Source organism: Paramormyrops kingsleyae, chromosome 24 (genome assembly GCF_048594095.1).
Source record: "Paramormyrops kingsleyae isolate MSU_618 chromosome 24, PKINGS_0.4, whole genome shotgun sequence".
Taxonomy (NCBI): Eukaryota; Metazoa; Chordata; class Actinopteri; order Osteoglossiformes; family Mormyridae; genus Paramormyrops; species Paramormyrops kingsleyae.
Genome location: NC_132820.1, coordinates 13,655,846 through 13,668,609, shown reverse-complemented (window position 1 = coordinate 13,668,609; position 12,764 = coordinate 13,655,846). Strand labels below are relative to the sequence as shown.

The 12,764-nt window shown below is 45.9% G+C and overlaps 1 protein-coding gene across 2 annotated transcripts; it reads left to right on the top strand.

Moving 5' to 3' along the window:
- The first annotated feature begins 6,791 nt into the window (after window positions 1–6,791).
- LOC140582221 (transmembrane protein 272-like) lies at window positions 6,792–11,738 on the top strand. Of its 2 annotated transcripts, none has more exons than XM_072706416.1 (5): window positions 6,792–7,192; window positions 8,803–8,886; window positions 10,157–10,207; window positions 10,302–10,508; window positions 10,893–11,738. In XM_072706416.1, exons 2-5 carry the CDS (start codon window positions 8,823–8,825, stop codon window positions 11,099–11,101), a joined length of 531 nt encoding a protein of 176 aa, XP_072562517.1. In that variant the 5' UTR covers window positions 6,792–7,192; window positions 8,803–8,822; the 3' UTR covers window positions 11,102–11,738. The 2 variants fall into 2 exon arrangements, with proteins under 2 accessions (XP_072562517.1, XP_072562518.1); XM_072706417.1 differs by lacking the exon at window positions 6,792–7,192 and adding an exon at window positions 7,524–7,677.
- Window positions 11,739–12,764: the final 1,026 nt, after the last annotated feature.

The window sequence follows — 12,764 nt, the reverse complement described above, 5'->3', positions numbered from 1 at the left end:
TTACGTATCTGTACTTTACTTATGTAAAAATAATAATGCATACTTTTTATTTTACTCCATTACATTTTGCGGCAATTATCTGTACTTTCTACTCCACTACATTTCTACAATTTATGCCGTTAGTCGTTACATTTTATGAACACAATTTCCTCAAAATCTTGCATGAAAAAATAGCCTATTGCGTTCTGGCATTGTTTGCCATTTCCTACCAATCAGGTGACTTAATTAGTTCCAATGATGGCAGAGCGCGCGTCAATTAGCAGCACGAGCTGGTAGACTGGCTTGATTTCAAGAAGACGAGACATTCAACATGGCGCCACCCCACCACTAGTGTTTGGTTACTGTTGTGTTTCCCTTTTACTGCTCTTAACAAATGTGTTGAATAGTTTTGCAAGTACATAAATGACTTAAAGATATATCATGTCCTGATTGGTTTATCTTAATGGTATATTAGTGGGTAATACCTAGTAGATAACTTGTCATCCACATAATTCTAAGTTAGGGTACACACAGTATTGCAGAGTGCACGCACAATAAGCACACCAAACTTTCCAATACACATATACTGTATAGTTTCTTGTAATTATTACGAGCAATGACATCGGTAGAGGCGTAAGTCAGTATATCTACTATTCTTTTACAAAATGGCACACCCCAGACGTTGAGACAAACCATTGTGTGAGTACTTTTACTTAAAAAAATACTTTAAAGTAAATTTAAAAGTAAGTACTTAGTACTTTCACTTAAGTAAGATTGTTGATGTAGCACTTCTACTTTTACTTGAGTACATATTTTGCGGGATACTTGTACTTTTACTTAAGTACTAAGCTTCAGTACTTCCTCCACCACTGATTATTATTCCTGCAGCCATGACCAGGGTAAAGGCACATTTGATAATGACTTAGGACGCAGTACCAACTCATCCCTCAGTGATACACACGCAAAACTGTGTGCAGCCGTCTTCCTCTTATGCAATGTGTGTGACAAACATGGCATTTCCCACTCTCCCTGTCGCCTATCAGAGCCTGCTGGAAGATTACACAGTAAAAACAGATTGTTTCTCAAAATGAAACCGAAATTAGATTACTCGGGCTGCTTTAGAGACATGTGATATGTGGAGACTTTCTTTTTTAGTTTGCTGACATTGCGGCCTGTATTTCAGGGCTGCTGTCTAAGTTGTGATCCATCTTTGTGGATTCCTGCCCGACTGCAGCTCTGTACGTGATTCTTGGTCTGTGTCGCTGCGTGTGTGAGGTTTGCTTGTTTTTCTTTAGCAGCCTGAATGAGTTTAATCGGCGTTCACGTGTGTCTGTGCGGGACAGTGTCTCTTCTGGGATACCTGCCAGGGGCGATAGGGCTGTCAGCGACCGGTGAGATGAAAAAGGTGAATGGAAGGATTAGATTGGTCACGGAATTCTTGTCGCCGCCTCCTGGAATGTCAACAGAATCAGGGCTGGGCTATTGTGGCCAATCATAGTGGTGGGGCACAACCCACAGGAAGTCTCTCGGTGTCATGCCCCACGCATCCTGTGTGCCACGCCCCCTCATCTACCCTGTGTGGAATCCCCGTGTTACCAGCTGTTTCTTGTCGCTGTTATCAGTTCAATGCATTTAAGTCTGTGTTAAGTTTGTTTCCCCAATCCAGCCATTGAAGCCTGAAGTCTAACGTCTGTCTGTGTGCCTTACCTTGCTATTTTCTACAATAAACCCCTCGTTTCCAGATTCCTCATCTCCCTGCTCCTGCTTCCCCGGTCCGTACGTGACGCTCGGGTTGGTTTGGGAGCAGAGCCAGATGTTTTCGCCCATAACCACCAAACCCTCGTCACGTGACTCTTGGGAGGATAGTGAGTGAATTTAGGGTTGCTGACCTTTTAATACCGAAAGTATGTGATGGCCATCAGATTGTTTATTTACAGGAAGGAAATGGTGTGGTGAAAGTCTTTGGGAGGTTTAAAGGAAACGCCAAAGTCCAGGCAAGCGCATGACCTTCAGCATGAGATCCTTCTCAGTTCCTGTCCAGCATCTTGACTTTCCGTCTTCTCTCACAGTTTCACACTCACACGCTTTCAGGGATGATATATTACATATACCAAAGCCACCACATGCATCCTGCACTAAATGCTGAGCTGGGACCTCGGTCATCTTCACACATTTGGCCACTCGTGGCTTCTGAGTGGGTAATGGTGACCTTTTATCCAGTATTCATCTATCTCTCTTTCTATCTCTCAACATAATCGTCCACATTCTCTACTTCTAGGCTGTGGTGTCTCACTTTAAATATCATTTTTCGGACATTCAGCTGGGTAATATGGGTTTGTGGTTTGTCTCAGTAAGAGATGAACCTCTGTTTAAGGCTATGGGCATCCTATGGTTTTGTCTCTATTGGCCTAATTTGAGTGGCCGAGTTTCAATTGGCTCAGGGCTTTTGCACCTGACCAAACAGTCTGACTGAACAGACACCTGTTTGTTGGCTTGGACAGAGGTCTGATTGTAAAGGCTCTTTGCAAGTTGCAAGCTTTTCAGGTGCATTCTTTGGCTTCTGGCTGCCAGGATGAGGGTGTGTGTTGTGGGGAGGGCAGCTGACAGATCAGGTTGCCTGGGGGGAGAGTCATGTTTCCTTCTGACACTGACTGACTTGCTGGTTCCAAGCACAGAAAATGTTAAACGATGATAAATGAGGGCCGATGTGACATCTGGGGGTCTAAATGTGAGCGTGATACGTGTCACTGATGCATGCGTACCTGCTGCAGTAATGGAGGGCATGTAATTGCGCGAATGTCTGTTACACCGTTTATCTGTTGCTGTGCATGATTTACTATATGAGTAAGTAACTAATATGTTACATCCTGGTTTGTATTTTATAATAGAACTCAAACATTGTTAATTTAGAGTAAACCGGAAATCTATAATCATTAACGCGCAATCGTGTTGTTAATACGAGTTAAGTTTCTTTCCAGAGTTGACTGTTAATGTACCCTGCCATATATATATAGAGTAGTTGAGAGATTTATCTAACTAATTGACATTACTATTATTAATCTGACTTAATATATTGTGATCTGAGTCTGTATTTAATTTGTATTATTTAGAATATGCAAGTTTGCATTATAATGAATGTTTGTAATGTAACGATCTAAATAGTTACCAAATTGCAGATGCCAGCTGTAAGATTGTGATCATTTACTGATTATGTTTATTTCTGTTGTAGACCACAGCCAGTTATATTCAGCAGACTAATCACAGCTGCCCATGTAACAGATCAGAATGGTAACCTTGTTTACCAGCTATCAATCTGCTTTCCTGTATTAATAAAGTGTTAATAAGTCCGCTGCGCTCGCATACCCCTTTTCCACTGCAAAGGCGCCGGTGCCGATCCAGTGCCGATCCCCAATTCGGAACCAGTGCCACGTTTTTCCCACAGAAAAAAAAATTGCGTCGGTGCCGCAAAATTGGCTCACAACACCGGCACCAAACCTTTTCTGGTCTGGATGAAGCACCCGTGTCACCATGAGAGGTGGGTGGAGTAACCGAGGCAACGCAAAGTAAAGATAATGTTGGAAAGTGGGCGTGGTTTGTGACGTGGGCGCAGTGTTGTCACCCGGTTCCCACTGGGCTCTGAAGTCCGTGGAAATGCAGGCCGGCTCTTGCTGGTTCCCAACTTCAGCACCAGCCGAGCACCAGCCCCAGTGCCAGAACTGGCACCAGTGGAGTGGAAAAGGGGCCACTGTGTACTCTAACCGGAACCACCTTCCACCATTTCTTCACCTACTCAACCAGCGTATCCCTGAGAAGCTCCCATAACTCTCGTACAAATGTATTATGTGAAAATCGGAAGCAGACTGAATATTTCCCTCCCTTGATATTACGTGCAACGTAACGCATGCGTGCAGCCACAGATTTCAAATCAACACAGACCATGGCGACGGCAAGTTCACCTGGAGCTGTGCCATTTCTTATTGCATTTGGTTATAAAGCCTTCACACAGACAGCTAACAAGCGAACGGCCACTTGCAAAGTGTGTGGAATCAGGATAAATGATGCCGGCTCAACTACGTCCAACTTCATCAGGCACCTGAAAACACACAAGGATAGATCAGTCATTTGGCTAGGTGAAAGGGAAACTTATCGCATATGGACTAATAACGTTACTGCTAACAAACTAAACCACAGTTGTAGGCTCTACAGACTACATGCAGATTACAGCTTTATTGTTCCCCACCTGTTTTATTTGATTAGCATCTCATTACGTTCAAGCCTAGGCTACCAGCAAGTAGCTGGCCAATAGAAGCCCTATACTCTGCTACCAGTTAGCAGATGGCAGCAGAGTATATATGGATGTAGTCTATTGATGTAGCCTAACGTTAATCCTATGCATTAATCGCTGTTATAGAATAGGCTACTGTTATGATATCAGTGCCCCTGGTAAAACTCCATTCAGCTGCCCAAGTGTTTATTCAGGAAAAAATATTTAAACGTAACGTCAATGAAGAAGAATTTCTTTCAGAACGTCTATCACAAGAATACTGTAGGCCCATTCCACTGCAGTATTACTGTTAATATTGCTCTAATATTTTGATACTGTAGTGTATAATAATAGATGATAGTACAGTACATGCTTTCAATCCAAAACATACAGCAATGCAGTATTATCTCAGATAGCATCTGATGAGAGAACGTTCATTTCAGCCATTTGAGACTTGACTTGGACTCGAGTACAAAGACTCGAGACTTGACTTGGAAAAAATGATCTCTGAGGTGAGCACGCTCAGTCTTTCCACTGTCTACCCCATCGGCTGGAACTGGCAATGCTAAGCACGCAATGGTCAGTGCCCACGATTGAGAAAGTTTATGACCTTGAGAGCTGGGGGGTCACGTGCCCCCAGCAAGATCAAGATGGCCAGCTAGTACACTGTGGTGGCGACCACCTCGGGTACAGAACCCAGGCATTAAACACAGTAAGCTCAGCTTAACTCTGTCCATAACACACTTTATGAGCTTTAATCCTTGATTTGATTTGTCTCCAGTGTCCTGCCTGTTCAGTTCCCTGCAGACCGAAGACTCTGATTTGTCCCTGCCTGGTCACCATGGCCTCCTACTCCCAGGCAATAGCCCTGAAATCCTCACTTCCTCAGTCACTAGCAGCACCCCGCCTCTGGTGGAGTCACAGAAGTACATCGTGGTGCACATCCCTGCCATAGTCTGACTCATAGCTGTCAAGTCTCCCGTTTTGGCCGGGAAACTACCGTATTTTACCCCTCTTTCCCGCCGTCCTCCCGTAGTAGTATTTTCCCGTAAATCTCCCGTATTATAATATCATTTAAAAAAAATTCCTCTGCCTCTCCAAACTGAACTGTCAGTAGCCTCGAGAGAACTGCCACCTGCAGTAGCCTGCAGGTCATTTACAACATTATCCAGGTCATAAATGCGGAGGATAAAATGGCAATACTGTGTGCCAAAAACAACGTTACTTTCACCTTCTGTGACGACTTCAACAAGGATACAAAGTCTGCAACAGATCTGTATAAGTCACTAGTGAATGCAAGAGAGCCACATGAGTGAACATGAGAAATTAAAAGAAAATGTGTAATGAAAATAAAATGTAAATGACAAGTGGTTATTTTAGTTTTCTTGTACCCATGTCTTAAAATGTAAGGGATACTGGAGCTTGGTTGGGGTGGTGGGATGGCTCGCGGTGGGTGCCGGAAAATTTCCCTTATTTTCAAATCCAAAACTTGACAGGTAGGCCTATGGTCTGACTCCCGAGACAGAGTGCTTCCCACACTGACAGCAGCTTTGTAAAAAGAAATGAAGAATGAGGCCTTAGGTCCTTTATCTAGAGTGATCCTTCACACAATGACCCCCCCCCACACACACACACCCCGTCACACCCACAGAGACAAAGGAACCAGCCTCACTAGTTTTGGCACAATGTGCACGCTATTCGTTGTTTTTTTTTAACACGTGACTATTTTACAAATAAAGAAGTTATTATAAGTATTCATCATTGGTGAATTTCTCCAGGAGAGTGTGTATATGTGTGTGCGGTGGTGGTGGGGGTTAATGACAAGTGTTAGTGAGGTGAGCGTGGCACATGCTCCCCATTGAAGTACCCGTCGCGCTGTGGGCTCCGCGCGCGCAGTGCATACTGGGACCTGTGATCTGTCTGGAATGTGTGTTTGCTGCGATCGTGCTGAAAGATCTTTTTGATAACTGTGGCGTTGTTTCTCCGTTCAAACTCAACGTCTGAAAAGCTATTGTGATATGAGGGACATACGGCAGCCTTAAAATCATTATAGATGGACTGGATCATGGACGTGCCCCAGTACAGCTTTATGTCTAGCGACGCCCATGGATTGTCTGCTTTAAATTTTCCATAATTGTTCCCAAATGTATTTGGGTCTGCTTGGAGTTCCTTAATTGCCCGTAGGTGTGCATGTGTGGGTGACTGGTGTGTGAGTGTGCCCTGCGATGGGCTGGCCCCCCGTCCAGGGTTGTTCCCTGCCTCGTGCCCATTTCTTCCGGGATAGGCTCCGGACCCCCCGCGACCCAGTAGGATAAGCAGGTTGGAAAATGGATGGATGGATCACCGTCAAAAGTACTTCATCTCATCAGTTTAGAGTAGAAAAACTGAATGGGGAAGCACTGCAGGTTCTGCAAGATCCCTCACATGACACCCCACAGAAATGAATTACTAAATAGTTAGCCGACTGCCTGAAATGCCACGTACGGCGATCAGCAATGCGGAATTATCTGCAGGTAAATTTATCGCAATTAATCCCAAGTACGCAAGCGTCCGCACCATTACCACATCATAAACTATCAGCCCTTTGGATCCTGTAAACGATCCTAATCGGCTGGGCAGCCTTTCGGCTGTGTTTATCCAGGGTCTGCTTTTTTAACCCCGTACTTTACGTCAGTGCTACTTGTCCACGCCCCATTGGCCCCGTGCGCTCAAGAGGAGTGGGTCTGCTGTATTTTCACTTTCAAAAGGGGGACTCCGCTTTAACTCATGCATCGTTAAAAGTTATTTACGAAACAGTTTTTAAAAGTAGGAGTGCCGGGGTTGATTTGACAGCAGGTCCGTGGAGGAAGAGAAAGCACGATATTCGGACCCTAACCCAGCCACCCGCTGCGACACTGCACATTCAGTTTCGCTTTCTTTCCAAACAAGGATCATTTTCACCCCCATTTGGTAAGTGCCAAGGAGGAAAACCCTCTTAAATATTATTCTTATGCGCTAAGTTGGTCGAAAGGTGAACCTAAACGATTGTCGAGGGATTTTTAAAAAATGGGAAAACTTTGCTGGGTTACTGCTTTGTAGTTTCAGTGTTTCTGCGATCAAGTTGCATTTATTTGTACTGATGTCACATATTTAAGCCTAGCATGTTTATTGATACCAAGTTCATGAAGTCCTTTATTGTAGTATTATCGTTTTTAACACAGCCTATGCATTTCCTAGTGCACATGGGCGTGTCAGTGCCGCCCGTTTCGTCACTGTCAGCCTGAAACACGGTCAGAAAAACTGCAAACCATCTTGAAGTTATATAGTCTATTTTGCCATCTCGTAGAAGTGGTGCTTGCGCTTTAACTCATAAAACGCGGCGTGTCACGTGTAAATCAGTCGTACGCAGTTAGGAAATCGCCCTGCAGTTCAAGTACCGAAATCGACAAAAGTTTGTAAGTCCTTCTGAGAATGCAGATTTTCCAAATATGTTCACATGGCAATTAATGCAGCTGGATCATAAAATACACACCAGGCTGATTCGAGGCTCCCTTTACCAAACGGATCGCCTCAGCCACTTGTTATACTTGCCATCAATGGACGAGAGCTTCTGGTGATCTTCGCACGTTTCTTATAAAACCGGTGGATCTGCCATTAGGGTGTATTTGGGTGGATCACCATTTGCTGTATAACGTAGGCCGAATTAAATAAGCGTATATATGCATGTATATTATACAACAGTTACTTCCGACCAAGAAATCTGATTATTTGCCGCATCTCATGTCTCATCTCCACCAACACGGAGTCGGTGCTGGGCTGAATCTCGCTTGGTACCTTTTGAGAACCTTAATTCCTGCGTTTCCACTTGTTTCGGAAATTAACGTAGGCACATTCTCCCTGGTTGTTTTACCGCTGTTCTCTCAAGAACCGCGCAATAAAAAAGTGCTAAATACTAAACTTCGTTTTCCGCCTCATGATCTTTTCGCCACTCGAGCGCCACAGTATTTTATTTATTAGACCCGCGTCATGGTTTTAATTTTCAATGCAAAGGTGCCATGCTAATAAGTTAGTTGTTTCACTGCTGTAACCGGCGATATTAGACAAAACTATATCGGTAATGGACTAAATTTCCGCTTGTGCGGAAGGTTTAATGTTTAATAATTGCTGCTGAAAATAAGTGTGTGCAGATGACTGAAAATGCCATGAATGTTTACCTTATTTTGGTAGTAATAGGCTTAAGTCTGTTCCTGTATTGTAAATATTGTCAGTGAATAACGGAGTGAATCGCCTTGAACTAAGTGATCTTTGCAAAATGGTGGTTTTATTTATTTATTTATTTGGGGGGGGGGGGGGGTGTAAATAATCCCATGACCGGTAAGTCTGCCGTCTGATATACCTATAATTACAAGATAGAGTCAAAAATTACGTTGAATGCGTCATTAGTTAACATGAAGGTAAACGATTACAGACTATGCTGAAAATGACAGATTACACCAATGATGGGAAATTAGTTCCGGTTTGGACCCCGTGTTAGAACGTCCCCTTTTCCTCACAGCAGACCTGCTTTTCGCCCCCTGCAGGCCGCTGACAGTAAGTGAAGATGGAAAACCGCAACTTGCTCCGCAACCTGCCACAGACCCCGAAGCCTTCCCTGCCTGTACTAGGTGAGCCACCAGGGGGGACTGTGCTCTTCAGGGGCCCCCGTGAGGGCCGTGTGCAGGCTGAGCCACCGGGGGGGACTGTGCTCTTCAGGGGCCCCCGTGAGGGCCGTGTGCAGGCTGAGCCACCGGGGGGGGACTGTGCTCTTCAAGATTTAAGAGATTTATTCGTCACATGCAGTACAACATGCAGTGACATGTATCTCTGAGTCACCCTGTTTGGATGTGTAAAAATAGAAGAAAAGAGGTGAGAAGTGGGAGTAAAAAAGACAATTACAATATATAAATACAATCTATGGAACCAAGTATATAATCTAAAATATACAATCCAAATATACAACCTAAAATATACTGCAATGGCGAGGATGTACAGACTAAAGTTATTTGTGCAGTAAAGTGAACATGTGCAGTATATGTGAATTCCAGTACACACATACGTAGTGTACAGAAGGACCGGAATTAGTTTGAGTTGAGAAGCCTTATGGCCTGGGGGGAAATAACTCTTCCTGAGTCTCTCAGTCATGGACCTCAGGCAACGGAACCGTCTGCCTGAGTTCAGCCTGCGGAACAGGCAGTTTGCGGGGTGTAAGGAGTCCTTAATTATCTTAGTACCTCTGGACCTGCAGCGTTTTTTGTAGGTGTCCAGCAGGGAGGGCAGAGGAGATCTGACAGGACGCTCGGCCGCCCTGATGACCCTCTGCAGGTCTTTGTGCTCCTTTAGAGAACAGCTCCCAAACTATACTGTAATGTTCACGGTCAAGATCATCTCCACAGCAGCTGAGTAGAAGGTTTTCAGGATCACTGGAGTGACCCTAAATCTCCTCAGCGGCCTCAGGTGGTACAGCTGCTTCCTCGCTCTGGTGACCAGAGTACTGATGTGTGAGTGCCACCGGGGGCACTGTGCTCTTCAGGGGCCCCATGAGGGCCGTGTGCAGGCTGAGCCACCGGGGGCACTGTGCTCTTCAGGGGCCCCATGAGGGCCGTGTGCAGGCTGATAACAAGCTCAGGTCCCATCGCCTCATTGGTGGATGTTGATGTCCCTGAAACTGTGCCTCTAAGCTGTTTGAAAAGCTAAATAAATAGCTAGCATGTAGAGTATAAATACTAGCTGGTTAGCAGAGCATGCTGCTCCATCATCTCCAAAATGTCTTTATTTAATATTTAGTGTAGTGACCATTTATGGCCAACAGGGGGCGCCATGCAAATGTGTGGTTTGAGTGTCGGTAAACTGGCTGCCTGCGAATATCTGTGCTGACCTCTTCCTCCTCCTCGCCAGTGCTTTCCAAGCTCATCATGATCGTCCTGCCCATCGCGCAGATCGCCATAGGTGAGTGTCACCCTTCCTTGCCCCGTACCGCCAAAACACCCCATGTGCGGCAGGCGTAATGCTCCTGCACCCCCCCCCCCCCCCTCCTCCACAGGTGTCGTGTACATGAAGGACTGTCCGGCAGAGCACTACATTCCCATCTACCTGGTGGTGACGGGCTCCTTCAGCCTGGCCCTCGCCGTGCTCTCCTGCCTGCCCTGTTCCCAGGAGTCTGACGAGGGCGATCAGGGGCCTCTTTACAAGCTCTGCACCACCTGGAATTCCCTGGTCTCCTTCTTCCTCTTCTGCTGGTTCATCGCCGGTAAGATGTTTGCTGGGGGTCGGCGCCGATCGATGAGGTTGCTCTCCATCAGGACAGCGGCGAGGTGCCTGACCACCTTCCAGACGGGAGGCCGGCGTTTGCCGAGAAAAGGCCCTCAAACGTATAAATCCGCAGCCCAATTAGCAATCGAATTCCCCTGCTTGGTTTTTGACCTGAACGCGGGTGCAAAAAAGCAGCCAAAGTTTTTAAAAATACCTCTAGTTTTACTCTTGATGAGGTTTGCAGGCCAACTGTAAATTTATTTGTAAATTCCTTAGTTACTGATGGCGGAACCCCAGTATCTGACATGGTGGCGTCCAGCCTCCCGGAAAGTGGGGGCATGTGTCTGTGACACTCACGATCCTTGTGACGATGTATCCGCAGGTAATGTGTGGATATACTCCATTTACGCCCCGGACTATGACCCGAAGGCCGGCGTCTCATACTGCAACAAGACGCTGTACCTCTTCGCCTTCTGGACGACCACACTGTGCTACATCCTGCTGGGGCTCATGTTAGTCGGAGGCTGCTGCATGTTGCTCTGTTTGTGTGTGTTGGGAAAGAGCGTCCAAGAGGGGGCTGATGAGGTCTGAGGAAGGCTCGCCCCCCACCGACAGCCCCCTGACCACTGTGAGAGTCAGAATTGGACGAGCCGTGTTGTCCCTTATACTCTCTCTGTTCTTTCTGTTGTTGGACAAACTTGTCTCACACCGTACAGGAAAAGTTTCTTTCCTCTCCCTTCCACCCCCCTTTTTCTCCCTCTCTCTCTCCTCCTCTCCCTCTTGCTTCCCCCCCCCCCCCCACCAATCACAATCAGCAGAACTTCACAGGCTTGCGTAATTCCAGCTGCCTCACTCTGTACAGAGCGTGATGCCTCACTGCTCACATACATGTGATCTATTTTTGTCGAAAGGAAATGTTATATGGCATGAAATCCATGGGTGCTTAACGGTAGAAAATTTGCAGATCGTATCAGATCAGCATTTCTGAGCTGCTGTCTGAGCCTTGATAGACGCCAAAGACGACAGGATGCGCTCAGAGCTCCGCGGTTTGCATGTTTTGCACTGATATTATGCCCTGTATATGCTGCTCTGGTGCATTTCTCATCTATTGTAGTACTGGTACAATGTGGGATCTGTAATCAGAGGATCCCGCTCTGTCAAGGGCCAGGTGTGAGTTTCACTGGGATAATTATACTGCTATGGAATAAACATGCATTATCACGAACAATGTTATGTCGCCTCAGTCGATTGGACGTTGTCACCCTATGCCCTTATAGGGCGAAGCACTGGAGAAGGGAAATGACAGGGAAAAATAAGCCAGCCAGAACAGTATCCACTGCTTCTAACATTTCAAACCTCCATCCATCCATTTTCTGTAAACGTTTGTCCTATTCAGGGTTGCGGGGGGTCTGGAGCCTATCCCGGAGGCTACGGGTGCAAGGCAGGGAATAACCCAGAGTGGGGGTGCCATCCCATCTCATTTCAGACTTTTTTTTTTCAGGTTTTTTTTCAATACTTTCATATTTCACACAGTTCAGTGGTGGTTTTTACCACATCCAGCCTGGGTTCTGGCTGGACTCCAAACTTCCTCTTTCAGGACCGCGTGGGGTCTCGCAGATTTCTCTCAATGTTGCTGGTTCACAGAGGGCTCAAAAAGTGACACCCACCAGTGTATCGCCGAAGTTTAAGAAGTAGGGTGGCCAGATGATCAAGGGGGAGGCTTTGAGCCAGGACAGGATTTGCAAACTACCATTTCAATTGAAAGGACCTGTATTTCACTGGATGAGTCTTTCAGTCAAGGAAACAAGTCAAAGCACAAGTATAACTGAAGTATTTAGCCAAGCGGAGGAGATTTTCAGTCTTTAGGTAGTTTGTAAAACCTGTAGCACAGTGTCCCCCCCTAACATGGATTATCTGGTCACCCTATTAAGAGCACAATGGCGTAGGTCAGAGAAAGTGTTTTTTTTTTTGTTGTACCTGTGAGAACCTGCTGGCTACACAAAGTTTATACTCGACAGACCCCAGGTAAAAATGCAACTGGGTTGAGTCATTTCTGGCAACACGTGATGTCAGGAAGCTTCTGTGCTGGTCACCTATGGCCCGTGGCTTCAGGAGGTCTTTAATCGTCGCTGACCTGGTCCTGGGAATATCTGCAGTGCTACATTCGTTTAATGGGGTGTAACTGGCAACATGTCACGCGGCTTTACTCAGCCAAGAAACATGTACAGACACAAGATCCACACTGTCCAGTACC